This window comes from Typopeltis vanoorti, chromosome 4 (genome assembly GCF_054136105.1).
Source record: "Typopeltis vanoorti isolate ZY-2024b chromosome 4, IOZ_Tvanoo_1.0, whole genome shotgun sequence".
In the NCBI taxonomy this organism is placed as follows: domain Eukaryota; kingdom Metazoa; phylum Arthropoda; class Arachnida; order Uropygi; family Thelyphonidae; genus Typopeltis; species Typopeltis vanoorti.
This window is the reverse complement of record NC_143552.1, coordinates 47,868,755-47,894,078: the sequence shown is the minus strand read 5'-3', so window position 1 is coordinate 47,894,078 and position 25,324 is coordinate 47,868,755. Positions and strand designations below refer to the sequence as shown.

Below are 25,324 nucleotides of genomic sequence, written 5' to 3'. Positions count from 1 at the left end.
ATCAATTACCCTTGTAAGCAGAAATTGTAAAGGAAACCTAATACAATTTTATTCCAAAGCATAGTGAAAATACTAAATAATACTAAAGCAAGCTAAATGAGGAGGTCTATTTTATTATTATTTGTCTAGAAGTTTACAAAAAGAGAATGCCTATTACTGTACAGCCATTCTGAGTTGGAATTTAATTTTGCCAAATGTACTGATCCATGTAATTAATTTATAATGGTAATAAATGGTGGAATTTGCAAGAGCCATTTCAAGTTGGGATTTTTGTATTTAAAATAATTCCTATTCATTTCAGATTCATCAGTAGAATCAAAAATTTAGTTTCCACTTGCTTTCCTCAATTCTCATGCTGTAAGAGTAGATGAGGGTCATAACCAAAATACTAGTTATATTACACTGATGACATTTTCTTCATTTAGCTTCAAAGCACTCTCTACAAGGTTTCCTTACTAACATGAGCAGTTCTCATAAAAAAATAGTTTATGAATGAAACATAAGATAAAAAAATATCTTTCTTTATTACAAAGATCACATAAAGCATAATTTATAGACATCTTCACTTTCTCCCTCTCTCACATTATAATGGTGTCATTGATTCCAAGTCAAACGTATATAATATGGGATGTCCTAGCATGCTAGGACATAACAGCTAGAAAGTTGTTTCCATGAACAAAACTTAAAAAGTTAGAAACCTTCATTGTAGAATCTACCGATATGGAGGCAAAAGTTATGTTACTACTCACACAATATTGTCCAGAAAATACAAGTGAATGTGAAATCGCATCTTTCTTATTAAAGTCTTCGAAATTAAGTTTTGACATCAAGTCCTTCTTCAGACCATTCTGCAATATTATAGAATCTATTCTGCAAATTTTACATATGAACCACTGAAGCTCTTGTGTGTATGAAATATACTTGTGAGTCTTAAATATGTCATACAGTGGCTAGAAGCATGTATTGAATGTAAGGCAGAACAACACGTATGTAATACTGAGTACAAAAAAGAATAAATATAACTGGCCTATTATCTGATACGAGTCTCAATATCATATGTTATGGAACAAAATCTGAACTGGCTCCCTTTTCCTATAGCAATGCATAAATAAAGATTTAGTTGGGGAAATACACAATCATGAAACCCTGCCTCAATTAGGAATACACATTAGCATGCAAACAAAACACAAACACCTTGTTAACAGCCTTTAGAGAATTTCTTTCAGTCATGTCCCACTTGCGCTGCTACTTCCCATAAACACTGACTGAGTTCAATCACTTAACTCCAAAATGTGTGAACAGTTAGGCAATTCATGCATATATCTCTTTGATAATATAAGGTGTGGCATGCCACACCTTATATTATCAAAGAGAAACATGTTCATTATTTAATTCAGTAATTTAACCTTGGGCTTTCACATAAGTACTACACACACACACAGTCAGAATGAAAACAATTTACCCAAAGAAATAAATAATCAACAATAAAGTCAATGAGCCACAGATATGGCAAAATGGACTTAGAAAGGGGATAAAGGCATTCTTCTTGAGATAACCAAAACAGAATGCATCACTGCAGTTGCTAGCGCAAGAAGTCTAAAATACTGGTGAAACTATGTTCAGACCATTACAATGCAAGGTACACTGAACTTCAGTGAATTCTACATGGTTTGCAGCAAACAAAATCCTCTCTCTATACACTTTCAGACTGGTGGGGCCTATTAAATGTAGTCATGGATATATATCTTCCAGGCATTAAACCATCAGATTAAAGTAAAAGAAATTATCTAGGGTTAAAGTGTAACATCTGCACTGCTAAAGAAAAGGTCATGGGCTCTGTGGCCCTAACACCATTTGGTGATGAATGTGTTTCACTGCCCAGTTACTTTTTGCCCCATTTTTCTGGCATGCAATATGGAAGTTTTGCATGTTGAAAGAATCATGTGATGTTTTTAGAGTTATGTCAAACATCATGAGATATTCAACCTTTCAAGGAGGCTTTTAAGCTTTAAAGTTATTTCAAAAAGCTGCTAGAGAGTACACTAAACAATCTAACAGTAATGCTTTTGTGACTTAAAGGTTAGCCAGTGTGTATTCTTGCTACCACTATCTGCCAGATTATATTTGGAGAAAGTTAAATAGTGGTATGGGAGACATTGTCAAGACCACAATTTGCAGACAAAATAAAACTATTATTCTAACAGATTAAAACAAAGTTTACAAATTCTTAAATTTACTGCTTTTGTTGCTGTTATGTTAGCAGTATTGCTTTCTTGTGGTCAGGGTGTGCTTCTCCTTGTAATCACTTACGAACCTGTTTCTGGTCTTCATTGCTGGAATGCAGTTTGTTTTATTCATCCATCAGGGCCACATCTCTTTATGCAATGTTATTGACAACTCTCATGGATTGAACAATATTTTTTTAATGATTGAAATGATTCATCTTCATTCCAATCAGCAGTATCCTTGTTTTCAGGAAATCAGTCAGAAGTCTGGTGAAAGAGAAGAACCACAGAATGTTTGATGCCACGAGGTCTTCCAGTTGCATAGAAATGATTACAGCTGAATTTACTGTAACAAGTGTAGCTTGTTTCATTGGACTGTTTTCTCTGGACGTTTTCAAAGCTTCAACAATTTTTTGCTTCTTCTTAAAAGAAATTTTGTCACTGAAAATAGAGAATGTGATCAATTCCTCTGAATAGTACCAGAGTACCCTAGGAATTTTTAAAGTACAGTGTTTGCAACTGGGAGATTGGCAAATGTAAATGGAGAAAGTAAATGGTTCTTTTACTTTCTTGTACAGGTAGTCCCTTCAGGTCATTCCTAGGGGTACACACAGTAGATGGAACTTGAAATCAGGCTTAAACATACAGCCTAAACAGTGAATATGTAAATATTCAAAATTCCTTCCTGTTCCATCTTCATCTTCAAATTCTTCACCTTGTTTTACTCTTTCCAAGATTTTCAAATTCTCTAAAAACCCTCTCATTTGTTCAAACCAAAAGTCTATTTCAAATCTTCCTGAAGGGAATTAACACAGCAGTACTACTTATAATTCTCTCCAAATATTTATCATCAGCAAACAGCTGAAGATTCCCAGTCAGTCCACATGATATAGCATTTACAAACAAGTTAAACAGCAAAAGTTAGTTGATTTGTGGCTTTATGGCACAAGGACAGCAAAGGTCATACTGTGCAATGACACAAGTTACAGCAGTATATAGGATATTATTTATCTCCTTATATCAACAGTTATAAGTAGATAAATTAGTGAATAAGATAAAATGTATATGCAAAGTGTATCTGCATATTAAAGGTATATCAACAAATGGTTATCTAAGAGGTATTATTAAAAATAGATATACATATCTATTTTTAATAATAGAATAAAATAATATAAAGGTTTAGTATCTATCTGAATTCTTTGAAAAATTTAAAAATGTCATGCAATTTGTCTGATTTAGATTTGTCCGAGATAGTCTGATAACATCTGCCCAAATGTATAAAGCTCTCCCCAGACAAGTAAAAGTCATTCCTCTCTCATGAAGTTACAGCACTCCACCAGAATATGACTAATGATGAGGTGGGTGTTGCATTTCTCACACATAGGTGGGTCATCAGCCATCAGTAAATAAGAACGTGTAAGATGACTGTGACCTATGCAGAGCCTAGTAAGAATGCCATCCTCTCTTCTGTTCCTACATTGACTAGACTGCCAATGCTTAATTTCAGACTTAATCTCATTCAGTTTGTTTGTCAGTGCTTCCTCACAGGAGTATTGCCATTGGGTAATTAACTTTGTTCTTATAACCTGTGTGTAGTTAGTATATGGTACCATAAAACAGTATGTTGAGAAAGTATTAGCTGATCTACTAGTAGCATCTACAATATCATCTCTCTTAATTCCATTATGGTTGGGAATCCATAACCGAACATCAAAAATAAGGTCATTATTTTGCACAAAAGTTTTAACACCTCACCAAGCACTGGATGTGGATTATACACTAGAGAGGAGATAACCTATAAAGAACTGAAAGTCTGTATGAATTACACAATTTTGGTAGAGCTTTCTTTTATGTGCATACGTGTGAGTAACTCTGCTGTATAATTATTGCTGAGTGGGATCTGGCTGAAGACAGTAATGTTAGGAAACACAGCAGCACAGCCAACAGGAATCTCTGATCTTGAACCATCAGTACAGATGGACAAGAAATCAGAGTGGGCTGCTCTGTGTGTATTAAACAATTGATGGTAGACAGATGATGGTATATGAGAGTTCTGCAGATGACAAAGTGAGAGTTTGCAGGATGGAATGCAAGCCTGCAATAGAGGAATGATGTTTTCTTGTTGATGTTGTCCACGTTCATGCCAACAGCTTCCATAGCCTCTTTAAAGTACATATCAAAAGGACAAGGCGGTGATATTGGTGCTCCCATTGTAGAGAAAAAAGACTAATCTATGTAGAATGATCTGGAAAGAACTTTATTTTTAGGACGTAATTAAGAGACAATGTTTTCATCTAAGTGATATAGGGGGTTCGTTTGATTCAACATAATTAAGGTCTTGTTGTTATGTTCTTGGAGAAATTAGTGAGGGACTATATACAGCGTTGGGCAGATGAGGGTAATGTTATCTGTGAGAATCAACATGGATTTGTTAGGGGACACTCTTGCTTTAGTAATATGATTGCCTTTTATAATAAAGTGACAAGAGCAGCTGATGAGGGAAAGACATAAATTGCCATTTTTTTGGATTTTGCGAAGGTATTTGACAGGGTGCCACATGATAAGCTGATAATTAAGTTGCAGCACATGGGTTTAGATGTTGGGTTAGTCAACTGGATTCAGGATTGGCTGTCTGATAGGTATCAGAGAGTTGTGTATGGTGCGGCAATATCAAGGAAGCAGAAAGTTACAAGTGGGGTTCCACAGGGCTCAGTACTGGGACCTATATTGTTCAACCTTTATATCAATGACATTGTCAATGGATTGCAAGGGAATATTCAGTTGTTTGCAGATGATGTGAAGCTGGGAAGGGTTATCAGTAATAGTGCAGATGTGGCAGCCTTGCAAGAGGATTTGAATAAACTAGACAGACAAATGAATGGGGAGATGTCGAATTAATGCAGCAAAATGTGGTCTTGAAGTTGGGGATACATCGATAGGAGGCTGCATACTCGATTGGAGGAGCTGTACTGGAGGAAGTAGGAGAGACGAGATGTGAGGGTGATGATTGATAGAACACTGAAATTTAGGGAGCATATTGCAAAGGTGGTGAAGGTAACTCAGAGGATTGCTGCAATACTGAGAAGGATGTTGACCTGCCGAGATAGAAGAGTTATCATTCCGTGTATAAGACCCTGATCAGACCACACTTAGACTATTGTTCTGAAATTTGGTCCCCAGGATTTGAAGGGGATAAATTAACTGTGGAAAGGGTACAGAGGAAGATAACAAAGATGGTTTCAGGACCGTACAATGTTAGTTATGAGGATCGGCTGAGGGAATATGTGGAGAACCTGAATCCATGACAAAGAGCCCATGAAGAGACACAATCAACTGCTTGTAGAAGATGTTTTTCAATGATCCTCATATTGCAGGAATGACAATAAATTGTCATTCCTGCTCTGTTCAATCACTGTTAAAGTAACAGTGAAGAGGATCACACTTATGGTAGAGCCTTGAAGGAGTCCCTTTTTTTGATGATATGGCCAAGATAACATGTTTCCCACCTGGACTTAAGACTCAGCTGAATAGAAAGTTTAAAAAAAAAACAGGAAAGTGTCACCCCCCACCCCCAGACTAAGATTAAACAAGCCTTTTAATATGCCATGTCTCCAGGTTATGTCACAAGTTTTTTTTCAAGTCAAAGAACATGGAAACCACATAAATGGACCAAATGGTCCAAGGTTGACTGGTGTTTATGAAAGCCACATTGTATGTTGGAAGGAAGTCTGTTGCTTTTTAAGCACCAGAAAAGCCTTGTAGTTACTATTTTTTCAAGCCCTTACAAAAACAACAAGTCAGAGCAATTGGAGATAATTTTTGGCGTATGCTAGATCCTTGCCTGGTTTTGGGATAGCAATGACAATGGACTTATGCCAAGAAGTCCGGAAACTCTTCCTCTGTAAATACTCTGTTAATTGGAAAGAGAAGGAGATCCATAGAAAATGATGGGAGGTGCTTTATCATCTCATAATGGATGCCATCAGAGCCACTGTGCCAGGGTGAGAGAAGAGAAAAACTCTTTTGAGCTCCTCCTTGACAAATGGGTGATTTTACGGTTCTATCCCCTTGATACAAAAGCTTAGCTGCTGTTTCTCTTGTTGTTCTTTTAATATTAAAAAATCAGGATGGAATGAAACCGTTGATGACATTTGGCAAAGTTTTCTCTCAAAGTGTCTGCAATAGCTTTGGGATCACCAACAATACATCCATTACGTTCCAAGGTAGACAAGCAGTGTGGTCTTTATCTATCTTTCATTTTTCAGATTTTATCCCATACAATTTTTGCACTGGTTGTTTGATTAATCGATGATGTGAATTGTATTCAAGATTGTTTTTAACTTGGACATCTCACATAAAGTGCTTTGACCTGAACACATCTAAATGCTATTAAGTTTGTTGTGGTAGGGTATCTACGAAATATATCCCATGCTCTATCTTGTTCGTTTTTTGGTTACTTGGCACTCTAGGTTCCACCAAGAATTTGCATAGAGTAGAAATCAAGATAATGTTTATGGAACTGTTGTGGTTGATGCACAGACAATACAATCAGTTACAACTTCATTGCTTCAATGATAGGCGTTTTTGGCTGATTACTTCAGTATTAAATTTTCAAAATCAGAAAATGTATTCCAGTCAGCCTGGTCCATTTTCTGCATGGACATCCATGTAGGAGGACACGGCTCCTGTGAAGACATTGTGCTAATAATGGAAAAATTATTGCTTCTGTATATGTTTTCTTTGACATCCTATGTGAGCAGTGGCAAAATGGCAGGAGATCAGATTGTAAGACTGACTGCAGAATAAGCAGGGTGCGCCATGTGGTTGTGCCCCACACAAGGGCGCTTGAAGATGAGGAGCGCCATTTCACCATGGGAAATAATAAAAAATATTTCCCGTGGTGAATCTCTTATTCTTGAATTATATCATACTATATAAATTACACAATTACAAAGTATAGTTAATGCAATGAAAATGAAATTTAAAATCAGTCAAATTATTATGAATTCTTAATAATCTAACAATATTTTTAGCTTAATACATCACCAGTTTTATAATTTGTTTGAAGTGAAATATTATCAATATTACCACAGATTTTATTTCACAGAGTAAGCATTTGCTCAGCAAAAATTGTATAAATATTCGATTGTTTATTGTATTTTTAGTGGAAATTATTAGTTTAAGAAAACCCAAGAATTCGTTCTTATGCTGTGCTTTGCCCTTTGTGGATGTGTGATTGTGACTGAAACAGTAACATTGTTCTGCAAATTTGGAAGGTAAGAAACTATAACATAATTGATTTTTTTTCGACAGTAAGTATTTGGTGAGACTTTAAAATAAGGGCAGTAAAATTTACCAATCATCAAAATAAATTTTGATTTTAATTAAACCTCTAGTTTTCATGAAAAAAATTTATAACATTTTTTTTAAAAAATAAATTTAAATGACTGTTATTTTTGTTGTATAGTTGAATAATTTTTTATTCAACTATAAATTTACCTATTATTTTCTTCTTAACCCTTTAATCAATTATCCCGTATATATACGGATCGCTGCTGAGGGACCATAGCTAAAATCCCATATATATGCAGGGTAGAGTATCAGCGTGTCAGGCTGATACTCTGTCTCTCGACTTAAGTTAATAAACATAGGTTATTTATAAACTATAAAACTTTAGATGATCTAGGTTTGTTTACACATACTGCAACTGCAAATTAAACAATAAATATTAAACAATATTTATTATTTAATTTTATAAAATATATTTATTGTTTAAGTTAAGGAATATTATATCCCATATTGTTTCATAGCCGAATAAGAAACTATATAAAGTTCGGCGATTCCAAGCATAAGCAAATACCCGGATAGTGCAGCACCTGACCCTTGAAGGTAGTGCAAATTGAGGCAACTCACAGAAGGGTGGAGCAAGCTCCAATCACTATTCTTGATATTTACCCATAATGTGAACTTAGCTCCTAGGAGCTGTATTTCTGTTCAACATTATGAGAGAAGGTCACTACCCAGACCAGTTTTAACCTTTATTGAGGTCTCATCAGTGAGTAGGTAGACCTAGTTAATATCAAGTTTGTAGCGAGCAGAACTTACCACCCTTCTATGAGTATTGCCGAGAGGTGTCCTAATAAATTATTACATATATGAAGAGCCAAAGGCTTCAATTCGGCGACATATGACTTGTTTAAGTTAAGGGATATTACATCCCATATTGCTTCATAGCCGAATATAGAAACTATATAAAGTTCGGCGATTCCAAGAGTAAGCAAATACCCGGATAGTGCAGCACCTGACCCTTGAAGGTAGTGCAAGCTGAGGCAACTCATAGAAAGGGTGGAGCAAGCTCTGATCACTATTCTTGATATTTACCCATAATATGAACTTAACTCCTAGGAGCTGTATTATTGTTCAACATTATGAGTTTCTATAATTGGCATGAAACTTTTTGAGTTTCTTATTTGGCTATGAAACAATATGGGATATAATATTCCTTAACTTAAATAAGTTCATGTTGCCGAATTGAAGCCCTTGGTTCTTCATATAATTAGAAATTGATTAGGAAACCTCTTGGCAATTTCCCATAAAAGGGATGTAAGTTCTGTTCGCTACAAACTTGGTATTAACTAGGTCTACCTACTCACTGATGAAACCTCAAAAAAGGTCGAAACCGGTCTAGGTAGTGACCTTTTCTCATAATGTTGAACAATAATACAGCTCCTATCAAGAATAGTGATCGGAGCTTGCTCCACCCTTTCTATGAGTTGCCTCAGCTTGCACTACCTTCAAGGGTCAGGTGCTGTACTATCCGGGTATTTGCTTACGCTTGGAATCGCCAAACTTTATATAGTTTCTATATTCGGCATGAAACTCTTTGAGTTTCTTATTCGGCTATGGAACAATATATGATATAATATTCCTTAACTTAAATAAGTTCATGTCGCCGAATTGAAGCCTTTGGCTCTTCATATAATTAGATATTTATTGTTGTTTAGTAAATTTTTTGTGAATTTGGATTATTATTCATGTAAAGTAAGTACATTTATTATATTTTTGCTAAATTTGAAAATCAATTGTTTCATTTTAGTTAATTATCTTATTTTGAAAACTAAAGACTTTTATGTTATGTTGGATAGACATCTAGAAAATAAATAATTTTCAATAAGAGATTTATCTTGTTATTTCTAATTTACTCATTTCTTTAATAAATAATTTTAATATTCTAGAGATTTATTAATTATTAACCAATTACCAGAATTTAAAAAATATTAAATAAATATCACTGAGTGATATTTATATCTCTAAATGTTAATTTCCAAAAAAAATACCTAAAATGTAAGCATATTTATTATTCAAAACATCTGAAAAATCAAATTCTGTAATAAAAAAAAAAATAGTTTTGGGCCATTCACCTTAAAAAATAATAGTCGGTTAAGGGGTTACAAAATAAGTTTAATGGGAAATTTCAGAAATTATTTATTTTGGCAGACAACGTTTACCGCTCTTCTTATTTTAAAGTCTAACCAAGTATGTTCAACCCCTAGATGTCAGAAAAAAAGCCAAAGAAGTTATCTGGTGCACCAAACAGGAAAAGATAATTGCAACGAGAACAACTGGAACATAAATTGGCCGGATCACTAAATAAATTTTTAACTTCAGGACCACATAAAAAATGAAGAACATAAAGTTCTGATGAAGTAAATACTCCGTGTAGCTCTACTACAGAAAAAGAGAGGCCACAAGATAACTATGAAGAAACAAATGTTACATGCGAAAATGAAACTGGCCTGTCTACAGAAATTGCAGCAGAAGAAATATTGGATTCCGATTCAGCGAAACCTCAAAACAGAAACTTCAAATTTTACTTTAAATTTTAATGTTAATGATTCAGGTACTTGGCCAAATCATATAACTACCAAAGTTTACAGATTGTTTTTTAATTGAGCATTGCCCGTGTCAAGTAGGTAATAAAGAATTTCCCAAATATGAATCTGGCCACAAGTTTTCCAATTCATACTATTATCGAACTTTAGCAAATGGAGAAAAACTTTTATGAAGTTATTTAGTTAATTCAGAATTGCGAAATTCGGTTTTCTGTTATTATTGCAAAATATTTGATAGTCAAAATTCCCAACTTACTAATGAATACGGTTGTAATGATTGGCAACATTTGAGTCATATACTAAAAATATATGAGACAAGTTCTGCACACATTAAAAACAGTTCAAAATACAATGAACCTAAAATTTCGTTGATTAAGAAATGCATTATTGATTGCACACAACAAAGATTATAGGAAACTGAGAAAAAATATTGGCGATCTGTTACAGAACGGTTAATCTACATAATACAATATTTATCAAGCCAGTGTATAGCTTTTAGAAGTTCTTCACAAAAACTTTTTGAAAATGATAACGACAATTTTTTAAAGTTAGTAAAAACTCACTAAATTCGATTCGATAATGGCAGAATACTTGCATCGCATCCAAATATCACAAAAAAGGAACACTGCTCATTATTCAGGTGATAAAATACAAAATGAAATCATCCATATACGGTTCAAATATGTGAGGCAAACATAATGAACTGCAGAAAAAAATCCTTTAAATAAATTCAAGGTTTTTTTTTTTTTATTTCATGTACTGCTCATTCATTAAATTTGGTAGTTAATGATGCAGCTAAGATATCCTGTGAAACTATAAATTTTTTTGGGGTAATACAAGAATTATATAATTATTTTTCAATATCTGTGAAGCGTTGAGCAATATTAAAAAAAAATATTTGTGTTTTAAATTAAAAACCACTTCCTGCTACTAGGTGGGAAAGTAGAGTAAAGCAATAAAGCCACTTAAAAATAATATCAAGGTAATTTACCAGGCTCTTTTTGATATTACGGAAAATGAAACTAAAGATAGCGATTCTAGAGTTCATGCAAATAACTTAATTTCAAAGGTTTATTCGTTTAAATTTATTTGCTCTGTTCATGTTTGGTACGAAATCTTAAGTCTCGTAAATGTTGCAAGAAAAATAATGCAGAATCCGACATTTGATACAGGAAATATTACAGAAAATCTTGATTATGTTATACAAGAATTAAATACTCACTGAACAGACCAATATTTTGAAAATATTATTAGAACTGCAAAAGATCTTAATATTGATCCTATTTTCAAGACATTCGCAAAATAGCAAAATAACAAAACATTTGGTTACGAAGCATCAGATGAGGCAACACGATCCTAAACAAAATTTTAAAATTAATTTTTTCTTCGCGATTTTAGACACAACAATAACTTTAGTCACAGAAAGATACATACTCTTAAAACAACATAGTGAGGATTTTAAAGTTATAAGAGACATTAGCAAATTAAAAGATTGGAGCGATGAAGATTTAATGAAACTTTGTAAAGATTTGCACTTAAAACTGAGCGACAATCAAGATTCCGACAATCGCGATATTGATGGTATGACTTTATTTGAGGAATTAAAAACTTTGCAAAAAAAGAGTCGACTCCTCAGGATGTTTTTAAATTATATATATGAAAATAAATTAACTGACGTGTTTCCAAATACTGCGATTGTAATTCTTATTTATTTAACATTACCAATATCCATAGCATCAGGGGAAAGAAGTTTTTCAAAACTGAAACTAATAAAAAATTTGCGGTCAACAATGTCTGGAGAGCATCTAACGGATTTATCAATTATATCAATTGAAAATAATATTATGGATTCATTAGACATTAAAGATATTATTAAAAATTTTGTGGCGGCTAAAGCAAGACAGATAAATATGTAAAATAAATCTACATTTATCCTAATTGTTATATAGTTAAAAGCATATCTCCAAATTATCTTTGTTATGTAATAATATTTCTTTTTATATTAAAATAAAAGTCATTTTGGTTTATATATATATATATATATATATATATATATATATATATATATATATATTCTGTTGTATTTATATATTAATGAAATAAACATTTTTGAAAATTTTTATTATTAAAAATTCCTTATTAATGAATTTTAGTACAATGTTCTACTATTGTTAAATAAAATTTATTTTTATGTATGCATATAATCTGTTTTGTACTTTTAACAAAGCAAAATTTTTTGCAAAGATTTTTCATGGAAACTTATTTTATGGGAGCGCTGAAAACGTTTTGTACAAGGGCACCTCTTACCCACTGCGCAACAATGAAAATAAGAGCAGGTAGGCATATGGAAGAAGGTATATACTCTGTTATTAATAAGGGAGATGTCATAGTTGTCGAGCATTCTCTCAATGATATGACCTTATCTATTCATGTTGGCACTATCCCAAAGTGGTATGTCCATTAAAGTCACCCATTAGGAGTATGGGCCGAGGTAGCTGCAATATGAGATTATCAAGTTATGTTTCATTTAATTCATAATCCAGTGGTAAATATGTTGAGCATACTGTGAAAAGAAACCCCACAGATAGTCAAATCGCTACTGCTTCCAGAGCAGTATTAAGCTGGACATGATGGAAAAGAGTATGACTTCCCACGAGAATAGCTACTCCACCATGAGCAAAACTATTTCCAGTTCTGTCATTGTGTACAAGAGTGATATTCCTAAAAGGCACTGGGTTTTAAATGTTTCCTGCAGACAGAAACAAAAAGGATTATATTTCTGCAGCAGGTGCCTGATATCAATATTCTGGCAAAAACTACAACAGTAATTAACATATTTCCAATATAAAAATTTTCCTATTGTTGAAGCTTTATAGATTTGTCTGGTTTCCAGGAGGTTGAGGACTTGCCCTTATCAGGTTTATATTTCTCATTTGGGAAGTATGGATGACGGGTATCCATCTCTTCCTCTGGAAAAATATCCAATACAACATCGGATGTGTCAGAATCATCAAGCAAGTTCAAGTTGCTTGCAGTAGATACTGAAATATCAATTTTTTCTGTGCAAGGATCTGGTGGTTTGTCTTTAAGTAATAACCTTGGCATCATTTTTTTCACAAGTGGGTTCTTATCGAATGGAACCATTTTTTAAGGGGGAAGGGGGCATATATTGTGCGATTGATGCATTCGACAGAGAAACAGTCACAATCATAAAGTTCGGGGATGGTGAAATTATCAGATGGTAGAAAAGACAAGAGTTTGAGTTGCTGCTGAAATTTTCTTAACTGCTACCTTCTCAGCATAAGAGGATCTCAGAGCAGGTGTGGTGTGGCTAACTTCTTTTTTGCAACCTGATATATATTTTGTTCTGTTTTAATCTTGTGTATTTATTTTTCATCTTTCCATTTCTGACATGCAACAGAGTATGCTGGATGACTTCCCTGACAGTTTACACATTTAGCTTTCTTTGCAGAATAAGATTTGTTATTATGCTCTTTACTACCACATCATTAAAAGTTAGTTGATTTTGGCTCGAGGATACATTGTGGTTGGTCGGTGAACGTAGTGCTCCTGTAAAATTGGCGATTTTTGTCTATTTTAATGTGTTTTTCCCTTAGAAAATTAGTGTTTTATAGTATACTAGTATAGATTTTAGTATTTTTAATATTTTATAGTATTTTATCACATATTTTTATTAAGAAATTTAAATAATTAGTATACGTTCAAAATGGTGCCAAAAAAGGACAAGAAATGTAATGCTAAAAAAAAAGCACCACAGGCAAGAACAAGAAGGTTAGCCCTGTTAATGAGGTTATTAGTGATGTGGAGGAGATTAATGAAAATGAATTAACCTCCAAAATAGCAAAATTGAAGTAGATCATCAGAGAGACAATGTGGGAATTGCAAAAAGTTGAGAGGCGTTTAAATGAACAGAGGGAGAAAAAGAAAATTAAACAGCAAAATAAAAAACAAAGCACAGAAACAGGTAAGTTAAGAAATAACGGAAATAAGGTAAATGATGTTGTTAATAAAAAGAAAGAAATTTTTAGTATGATGACTCTATAATAAAACACGCTATTGATGAGCGAGTTCTAACTTCCAGTTTTCCTGGAGCGAAAATTCAGAATATAAAGGAAGCAATTCAAAAACAGTAAAGAAAAGTAAACAAAATCGTAGTTGTAGTAGGTACTAACGACTAAACTGACAATAAGTTCAGTATAAGAGAGGATATGAAAGGGTTGTTGGAAGAGGAAAGAGTAAGAAAGTGAAAATCATCAGTACTTTACCTCGCTACGATAAAAATGAATTAAGAAGAAGGGCTATAATGGCAAATGATTCAATGCGAGTTTTTGGATGTGTGGAGCGAGTCTGAGGGAAGATTGGATTTGTATAAGAGGGATGGCCTACACCTGAATGCATTTATTATCAGGGAGTCTAGAAAAACTAGTAACTGGTATTAGACCTAACACAGAGAATCAGAGAAATTAATTATAAAGGGAGGAAAGGTGAGAATGTGAGTGTAAGAGCGACAATGTTATATAACTGTGTTAATGACAGGAATGAGCTTGGTCATGGAAAGAAATGTTGACAAGGGGAGAATGATTTCGGGTTTATGTTCATCCGGTTCAGACCCATCAAACGTGTGCAAAGATGTCTACATGTATAAGGCATTACAGAAGAATAGAGATCTGCAAGTTTTTCAATTGTGTCATGCAGACTGCAGACAAGACCATACAAAAGAACAAACAGGTAAATTATTATGTCTGTACACGAATGCTAGGACTACCAGAAACAAAGGGATAGAGTTTTATTCTCAATATGCTGAGACCTCAGATTGTAAGTATTAGTGAGACCTGGCTATCAGAATCAGACGTACTAACTATTATCGAGTGTCAAGGGTACAGTATTTTTACGAAAGATAGAGAGGATAGGAGAGGAGGCAGCATACTGCTAATGACATCGGATGACTCGAATCCAGTTAGAGTTGAGATCTATGATTGTAGTACTACCACTACTAACAATATTTCATGTGGAAGTGAGTTTGAAGCCATCTGGTGCGAGGTGGAATCTAACAAGATCAATTACATAGTGGGGTGTTATTACAGACCTGGTGAATCAGATGCTAGTGATGAAGACATCACCAAATAAAAAAGATGAGCACGAAAAGTGTAACCATAATGGGGAAACTAATTATCCAAATGTTGATTGGGTAGCAGTAGAATCTCATGAGAAGAATGAAAATGCATTTATTGTCACATGCTGCTTGAGTGTTAGATTTGATTATAGTGTCGGAAGGCATTTCAGTTAAAGACATAACTATTCTGCCTACGGATTGGTGACAGTGATCATGCGGTACTCACTTGGGAAGTGACTAAGTTTATGAATGTTCCCTTCAGAAAAGGTTACATGCTGAACTATAAAGCAAGAAATTATGACCAAAAGAGGAATATACTGAGTTCATCAGAATAGTATCGGTTGCTGGGTGGGAAAAAATTGACAGTGAATGGGAAGCATTTAAACAATACTTAAATGATGCGATATCAGAATGTGTCCCGAGAGCTTGAAGAATAAATAAGGGTAGGAGTCAAATGGATGTGTAATCTTATTAAACAAGAGATTCGTAAGAAAAGGATGATGTGGAAGGAATATCGTGTGCATAAGGATGACGTGAGTTATGAACGTTATAAGCAGCAGGCTAGAATAGTCACAAGTGTTGTACAGAAAGCAAAGTCTGAGTATGAAAAAAAAACTGGCTCTGAATGCTAAAGACAACCCGCAATCCTTTCGATATGCTACAAGTAAAAAAAAAAGAAAATGAAAGGATAACTCTTCTAAATCCAAATGGCGAGGGCTACAGATGCAGAAGAGGCTGTTCAGTTAATGAGTGCCCATTTTGTTAAAAGCTATCAACCTGGTGTATGCAACACTGAGCTCACAGCTTCCTCCTCTCTGGAAATAGAAACACAGGTGTATGAGGACGAGGTATTAGAGCTGTTCACCAAATTGAATAAAAATTCAGCAATAGAGCCTGATGGGATTTCAGCATGTGTGCTAAAAGAGTATTCAGCTGAACTGGCTATTTCTTTGGCCAGGCTGTTTAATATGAGTCTCAGAACAGGGAATATTCCACAGGAATGGAAGGAATGTATGGCAATTCCATTGTATTTCCGATGTATCTAACCATTGACCAATTAGTATCTCAGGAGTGGTGGTGAAGAGTTTGGAAAAATTTGTTAGGGCTCACATTCAGAAATGGGCCAACACTGAATCTCTACTTTGCAATGAACAACATGGGTTTAGTAAGGGAAGGTGATGTTTTAGCAACTTGCTAAACTTGCTCACATTCTATAAAAATATTACCATTGAACTAAACAAGGGGAATGGATACACCATGATACTTTTGGATTTTGCTAAGGCTTTTGACAGAATACAGCATAATAGACTCTTGCATAAATTGAAAAAATGGATTTGGGTTACAGAATATTAGTATGGATCAGAGGATGGCTGACTGACATATCAAAAAATGGTATATAGGGGATGTGAGTCTGCAAGATTTAAAGTGATCTTGTGGTTGGTCGACTATTATTCAATCTGTACATTAATGACATTGGGAAGAATTTGACAAGCAATATTCAGCTATTTGCTGATGATGCAAAGATAGGTAGGGTAATCAGGAATGCTGCTGATATACAGTACTTACAGAATGATTTGAATAGGCTGGAATTATGGGCATGGGAAAATGGGTGTTAGCTCAATCAGTAAATGTAAAGTCATTCACTTCGGCGTGATTAGATATCCAATGTTGTATTATATTGGTGGGATTATGCTGGAAGAAATTGATGAAGCTAGGGATCTTGGAGTGTTAGTAGATAGGAAGTTAAAGTTCTAGGGCAATGTGGCAAAGATTGCAAATACAACTCAAGAGATAATAGCAATGCTGAAACAAAGGTTCACATGTAAAGATAAAGATGTTATTTTGCCTCTTTACAAATCCTTGATAACACCTCACTTGGACTATGGTGCACAGGACTGGTGTCCGTTATGATTCTGATATATTGGAGAGAGAGTATAAAGGAGAGTTAAAAATTATATCAGTTTTGTGGAATACTGATTATGAGGATAAATTGAGAATTTGTCAACTGCAGACACTAGCAAATAGGAGAAAGAGGGGTGATATGATTGACACTTACAAACTTCTGAAAGGGTCATCATACAGGATGAGAATGAAGCCCGCTAAGAGGAGGAGGAGGGGGACTAGATTTTTCTCTCAGAGGGTGGTGCGTGATTGGAATGGATTGCCATTGGATGTTGTGAGTGCAAGCAGTGTGAATGAATTCAAGAATAAATATGATAGCTGGTGTGTAGTATGTGGCCTCCCTCGATGAGTCTGACTCCCTGGAGGTCTGTCTTAATAATAATAATTTGAAAAAACAATCATTTTATTGCTCCAAAATTCATTAATATCACAAATATTATCAACACAACCTAAAAAATATTGTTTTTATAATATATTACTATTAACTTACATGTAGTTAATGCTCATCACATCATGTAGAATGAAGAACTGCTAAATCACAAACACATAACTATGGTAAATATAATTTTTTTTAGATTTTAGAATGTGTCATGTCTTAACATAAGCTAATTAACATTTTCATTGTTAAAATGTAAACCTACTGTTTAAAATGAAACGTTTCTTGCTTTCATATTCGCAAAATCACAAATAAAGTTAATGTAGTCTAATTTCTGACCGATCTCATGTTCAACTGAAATCATGGCAAGACCTTCCAATTGAGTTTTGGCCATTGTAAAACATAAATAAGTACATAAAACATAAATCTTTCAAAACTAATAAGCCATAGTTTTGAAAGATTACGCTTGCCGCTTGCAACTGTTACTGGTAATGACAGTAATATTATTAAGGAGCAAAGTTATTTTCAACTATATAACATAGCACTTCAACTGGCAGTGTATTTTCTGGTATGAAGTGGGAAATTACTCTCAATTCATCAAATAACTCAATGGCATCAATGTCTCTATTTTCTTGATGAGCTATAATACTTCATGGAATTTTGCATTTGTTTGAAATCTCATTTGTCACCTCAAATTTATTTAGGGATATTATATAAAAACAAAAAATGTGAACTGTGGTATTCCAATTGCCCAAATCTTTTGTGGATAGAGTTTGTTACTACATCAATAATAAGAAAGAAAAACTCAATTTTAAATTTAGTTTTGGGATCAGAAATAGACTCATCTTTGGCTTCATAATCATGTTGTTTTTTTCTGCTGATGCACTCTAGTACTTACAAACGTTGGCTTCAAATTAGGATCAGCTTCAACTTTTTCAGCTAATGTTGTAGCATCTACAAGAAAATTTTGAAATGATTCATCATTTCTGATATTCTCAAGGCTTTGGAGAACATTTCTTAAAGTAGATATGGCAGTAGACAATTCCATTTTATGCTTTGCAATATTTTACTAGCAACATTAATTTCATTTAAAACATAGTGCCATATAACCAAACAACATAAATATTTAAAATCTTTGAACTCAAGGGCAAGAGTTTCAGCTTCGTGTCTCACCATTTTGTCCACTGATTCATCATCAAATTTCTATCAAAGCATCATACAATTCTTCAATATAAAGGATGAACGGCTTCGATTATAGGTTCTCAGCAGGTGGTACTTAGTGGCTTGTGAGTTAAAGTTGCAATATGTTTTTTAAGAATTTTCCAAAGCAGTGTTGATGCTGAGAAAAATACAATTTCTGAACTGTTTCAAAAAATGAAATCCCTTCACTATATGACATAGCAGCTTCATTGACAACTAAGTTCAGAGAATGAGAAGAGCAAGGTATAAAAAAAAACCTCTCGAGTTCAAATCCCTAATGCGTTGTTGAACTCCTGAATGTTTTTCTTTCATGTCTGATCCATTGTCATAAGGCTATGCATGTTTGTGATTGGAATATTCATATCTGACAATTTTTTAAGAATACATTCAGTTACAACTGAGCCTGTAGTGGCTTCTACAGGAATGAAACCAACAAAGTGCTCATGGATAGTGATATCACCTGGATCCATATTAACAAATCTTACAATTAGTATTAATTGTTCAATATGACTCACGTCAGGAGTACAATCTGCAACTATGCTGTAACATTTAGCATTCTGCAACATTGAAATTATTTTTTTTTATGGCCTTAGAGAGGAGAGAAATCAATTCATTTTAAATGTTTTTTCCCAAGATAATGTTGAGCCGAACCACGACATACTCTCAGTAAATGTTCAGACATAGCATTATTGAATCTGGCAATTAATTCAACAAGCTTCAAAAAATTGCCGTTATTATGAACATACAATTTATCAGATGTTCTCCGAAAGGGCAAACATTGTTGAACTAAAAATTTAACAATGGCAATTAGGTGTTCTTGTATGCTCCTCCAGTGCCGAGCCTCTGCATTTAACAATTTTTGTTGAATTGAATCAATCAGTTTGTTCTAATTTAAGCCTAGACAACAACATAATCCACTTCATATGGGACTCCAAGTGATTTTTACATTTTCCGTGTTCATTTAGATACAGATATAAATTCCTCCAATCATTATATCCGTCAGCAGTGAAGTGAAATTTTATTACTGGAAAACAACTTACAACAGAAACAGATATATAGAATTTTTTCTTTAGAATACGCTAACCATGACCAATTAATATGTTCTCCATTGCTTAATTCCCTAGAGTAATGATTTAATGAAAATTTTCAACCATTAGAGCTGCATGGAAAAACGAAATCACTTTTTGTTCTCACTGGCAGACCTTTCATTACGATTTCCAGTCTTTCGGCATCACTTAAAGAGGGATTCCATCTTGCTTGATCAATGTTCATTTCAAGTTCATCACTTATTGTTTTTTTTTGAAGAGGAAGATATCTTTAAATGGCTTACTCTTAACCAATTATCTCATGATGATCGTTTGATCTCATTGGTTAAATGAGATTTACCCTAAGGTCAACTCACAGCCAACAATGGAATTGAAATAAATGCAAGATAGATGGTGTTCTGCTATTGTCACATCATCTGATATTAACAATGACAGGGCGATATTAAACGCAGCATAATACTACATTATTTTAAATGATTATGATTTAAAAAAAAAATACAGTACAATGAAGTTTCATTATTTAAAAATTTAACTAATGACATCCTGAAGTCTGGTTTCAACAGAGAAGGAATAAATGACTTTTTTATGATTTATTTTTTGTATAGTTTAGGCCAATTTTGCCACCATCCCCAAAAAAACTTGTCGTCCCATGCAACAGTGTTGCACCGTCGGTAGAGCCGGCCCTGGTCAAACGATCACTCTTACCAACGGTAGCATCATGTTGGGATGATGCTACCATTTTCTTCAGTTATCCCTGTGAAACAATGTTACTAAATCCAACACTTGTGTCCCATGTGTTGCTTCAACTACAAGCTGCATAAGGTAGCTATCTCTACGTTCAAGGAATTCAATCTCCTTACACATTATTTCTTGCTTTCAGTCAATGCTTCCATACTTAGTCACCCATTTTATTATTACACTCTTGTCGCTCACCAGTCTCATCTGTCTAAACATTTCAGATTCAACTCACTTCATATTTACTGACTTGTAGCAATACCCCACTAAATATCTGAAATTTGTGCTACCCCACACCAAATAGCCTAAAGACATTATAATGACCACTTTCTTCAAGTTATACAGGAAGAGGATACCACTCTTCTGAAATCATCAGTAATACTCTACCTGCCTCTTATCTTTTCTGTCTTTTCAAAAAAAAAAAAGTTCTATAATCATCATGTTTTCCATTAACCAATTTGCTGACCACTATGATCTTCAGAATGACTAACTGTATTAAGACTACAAACTGTGCATACTAGTTCCTAATACTTCTTGCACTGGTGTATAAGCACCAGCATTCCCCTGGCCCTCTTTTCCTTCTCACAATTCCCTACCTCATCACTTCTGGTTAGAAAGACCCAGGTTTGAATCTCATATATGATGCAAAGAACCTTGATCAGAGGTTTTCAAGTGAAGGTAAGTTAAGTGTCTCATACAGAAGTGGCAGGGTTTTTCATTCCAACCATTAGAACATGTGCAATTAATAGACATAATACACTGGCTCATAGCATGAGTGCTTCAGCCATAAATCCAAACCAACCAACTACCTCATCACTCAAGTCTTTTGACTCTGATGCTCCTACTGAAGCATCCCTGCATCCTTGTCTTCCTTCATTTATCTCACATCACTGAGTTTTAAATATGTCTAATGAAGACAGAAACAGATCGATGTACATACATCACCTGCCAAAGAACCTCGATATCATTGATATTCTCTGGCATAATCCACAATAGTTCCACTATAAGAATTTCCCTGTTCTTTTAGTTTTGTAGACATCAGATTTCTAAAAGACTGAGGGCTTACCTTGTATGACTTGTGTGTGTCAACCTGATTTTGGGAAGTATAGAAACCCAGTGTCCATCTCTTCCTCTTCAAAAATATTTAATATATCATCTGATATATTGGTTCAAGTGCTGGCAGGCTGAGGATAAGTGCTAGCAATTTCATTTGGCAGATGCAGAAATATCCATTTTTCTGTGGAGATGTCTGGTGGATTTTCTTTCAATGATACTCTTGCTATAATTTTATTGACAAGCAAAATCTCATTCAGCAGGATTATTTTAGGAGTGAGACCATAATAAGGTTTGGTGATTAATGAGCTCCAGAGAGACACACCCATGTTCATAAATTTCAGGTATGCTAAAGTTATAAGCAGTGGAATAGACATGGGGGTTGTATCACTTTTGATATTTTCTTAACTACCAGCTTCTCAATAAGATTTTAGGATAGCTAACTTCATCTTTCCATCTTAATATGAGATAGTTTATTCAGTTTTTATCTTTTGTATCTCTTATTCATCCTATTTTTGGTATTTACAGAGCAAGAATTACTGTTACATTTACTATCGTGCTCTTTATTACCACATCAGGCAGAGATGGTAAGTGACAGACAGTTTGGGTATGCACACATTTCTGACATTTAAAGCAATCTAGTAGATTAGGGGATTAGGGATGTAGAGTCAAACAGGAGGACTGAGACATCCTCCTTTTATTAATGTTGGAGGTTTAGGTGTGTCAAAAGTAAGAATGTTATTCTTCCTCAAAACCAAGTGACCATCCCTACATATCAGGATGAACCTCATACCTGTCACTCCTTGATCTTTAAGCTTTGAACATATATATCTGGAATATCAAGGAGATCCTTTTCTGATATCACACAAGTGTTTTATGAGGTATTACTAAAATAGCATTGTCCTGCCGCTGATGATGCTCTTAGTAGTTTTCTGAGTGTTGCTAAATGTGATGTTTCAACAAGAATATCAACAAAAAACATAGTTTTTAACCATTTTGGGAGCTCCTGTCAGTTGTAAACTTTTTTGAATAAAGAAGGGTGTCATTTTCCTTATTGACTTTCATCAGTTGCATGAATGATACAAAATACGAGTACATTTATGTGTATGTCAAATGTCTTGTTTCTTATTTCTGTTATCAAATGATTTATCTGAGGTATCTGCACTTAGTTGGGGCCTTGTGGGTGAAAATTTGAGGGTGAAGGATTCACTCCCAAAGGAATTTTTTGGTTTAGAGCCACACACATTGATGCCCACTATCCAGCAAACAATAAATGCACTCAAATGTGGAATGTCAGAATTACCTTAGATGCTATACCAGCAATGCAGCAAACCTTGAGCCCTATCCACAGACCATGAGAAAGGAGACTTACTGCAACACCACTGACCCTTGCAGGCACACTCACTAGCAACATGACCCTTGCAGGCACACTCACCAGCAACATGACCCTGGCCATGCCATCCAGGACTGCCTGTCTTGTTAAAGCAGGGGCAATGTAAATCTTGCATTACCCTGGTAGTTTTGCAAGTAATGCAAGACTACCAGGATTCCCATTTCCAGATGGCTGCAGATCACACTGCATGGCAAACACAGCAGCAAAACATTGGATCCTAGTGATGGTGGACTGAAAAAAGACTTAGGAGAAGCAGAATAAAGAGTACAGGAGGTATAGAAAAAGAGGAAGAATGAAAAGAGCAGAGCCAGCACTGTCACTGAGAAATGTTCACAAATAATTACCCCACATGGAGGAATTTGGGCATTGGGAAGCCTTCAAGAGAGAAAGAAATGGGGGGGATGCTTATATAACCAAAATGTGCTTAAGAGATGAAAGAAGAGCTTTTTATCTATAATGCAATGTTTCATGTTTAGAAGTTTGCATTTTGAGAGCTTAAATATTTGTCATCATCATCACCAAACAAAGACTAGTGAAATTTAATCAGAGTTGTAAAATGCTATATCAAAATAAATCACAACTGGTTTCTTATTATTTCTTACTCATATAGGTAATTTTTAGTAAAGATATAACAACGTATAACAACTTCCAATTATTCATCAAAGTAATTAGCCTCATCATTATTTCCTGACAAAAGGGAAAAAAAGTAGTCCTAAAAAATCTACCTAGTTAGTAACTGATGCTTACCACTGGACTGAAGTTTTAAGAATGGATCTCTCACAAATAGTTTCTTATATGGGGGATTGTTCTTCAAGACCAGAGCAGATCACAGATGCCTTTTCCACAAACCTTTCAAAATCTTATCTACTTCTTTGAAATGACTTTTTTTTCCTGAATAAATTTTGTGACAGATGTCTATGACATCGTCAACAAGCAGTCACATTAATGGAACTAGTTGTAATCTTATGTTCTGAAATTCTGATACCAGCTGTCTTGCTGGTATGGACAAAACAGAAAAGTTTACAACAAACTACAAGGCAATTGATAAATCTTTTAGAGATTTAAAGGAAATGCGTAAAGGAAGAAGAAGAATCTGTGGTTAACAGATATATTTCAATGTAAACAAAATACAAACATAAAATGATAAATCTATTAATAATTGTGAATGAGATATCTAGGACTGCTATTTTTTATTTATTAATTTAATTTTTTTAATATGAAGTGGAGCCAAGAAGCTGGTTGTGTACTCTAGAAGTTATGGTGTCAGGGGTCATATGGCCAAATGAAGAACATTTACAGACCACAGCTATATGGAATGGAGAAGAGTACAGCCACCAATTATTAATTTATACATATATAAGCAAATGTTATATGCTGCTGAAATAAATCATGAGTTTTTGTTATAATGCACTTTTTTAAGAACACTCATATTTCGTTTCAACAGTATATTATAATACTAACCTGTTGTTTTCTTCTCTCTTTTAAAGGTACATAGGGCACATAATCATCACTATCACTGCTACTTTCCTTTTCATCTTGCCTATACCGCTAGGAATTGAAGTTGAAGTGATCATATTATTTAAAATTAAAAAACTTTTAAGCTATACACAAAAAATAATCATACCATTTGACACAAAAAGCATTATATTTACTATTATTAATGAATTGCCTCCATAGAGTCCAAACTAATTATAGGCTAAGGAGATTCATTTAGTTTACTCAATGAACATCACTTTTATTTAAATTCACTTACTATCAGCATACTGATCATGTCTACACACTCACTGCTCACCATCAATCACTCACTCATTCTTAGCCAAGTACACAACAAATGCAAAAACACCCCATCACTAAATCCAAATCTCAATTTTCAAAGAGACAAATGAAGGAAAGTCTCCTGTACAAATGGCCATCCTGCACTCTGGTCCCCATGCAAGCTGACAGATATAACATCTATTCATCAGTGCTTCCATCTTTCCGACCCAGGTGGAACTGGTGCAACAAATAAAAATGAAAATCCTCTGGTATAATTCATCTCTTTCATATCTAGCATAAATGAACAAGGCAAAACACCTCTTGCTATACCAGAAACGGTGTATCACATGCACTCCTATGATCTTTCACCAGAAGATCATAGGAATGCATGAACTTCTCTTACTGATCAGTAACCTTACCCATAGTTCTGCTGATCACTCCATTGTACACCTTGCACTCCATTCCTCACTTATTGGACAAATCTTACAATGCTCAAACATCCAACCTATAAGATCTTTTACAAACAGCAGCTTACACAGATTTTTATGCTGTTTGTCCATGAGATAAGGATAATCTACTCACCTTCAGTGCTATCTAAACAGTCCTGCCTTTT

At 34.3% G+C, this 25,324-nt stretch overlaps 1 protein-coding gene across 1 annotated transcript in view; it reads right to left on the bottom strand.

The window, feature by feature from the left end:
- The window catches only part of abs (ATP-dependent RNA helicase abstrakt), a 222,580-nt gene that overhangs the window by 182,190 nt on the left and 15,066 nt on the right, over positions 1 to 25,324 (bottom strand). The window contains exon 2 of the mRNA XM_090391777.1: positions 24,418 to 24,504. Coding sequence (XP_090247903.1) covers positions 24,418 to 24,504 — 87 coding nt within the window. The remainder of the gene's footprint in view (positions 1 to 24,417; positions 24,505 to 25,324) is intronic.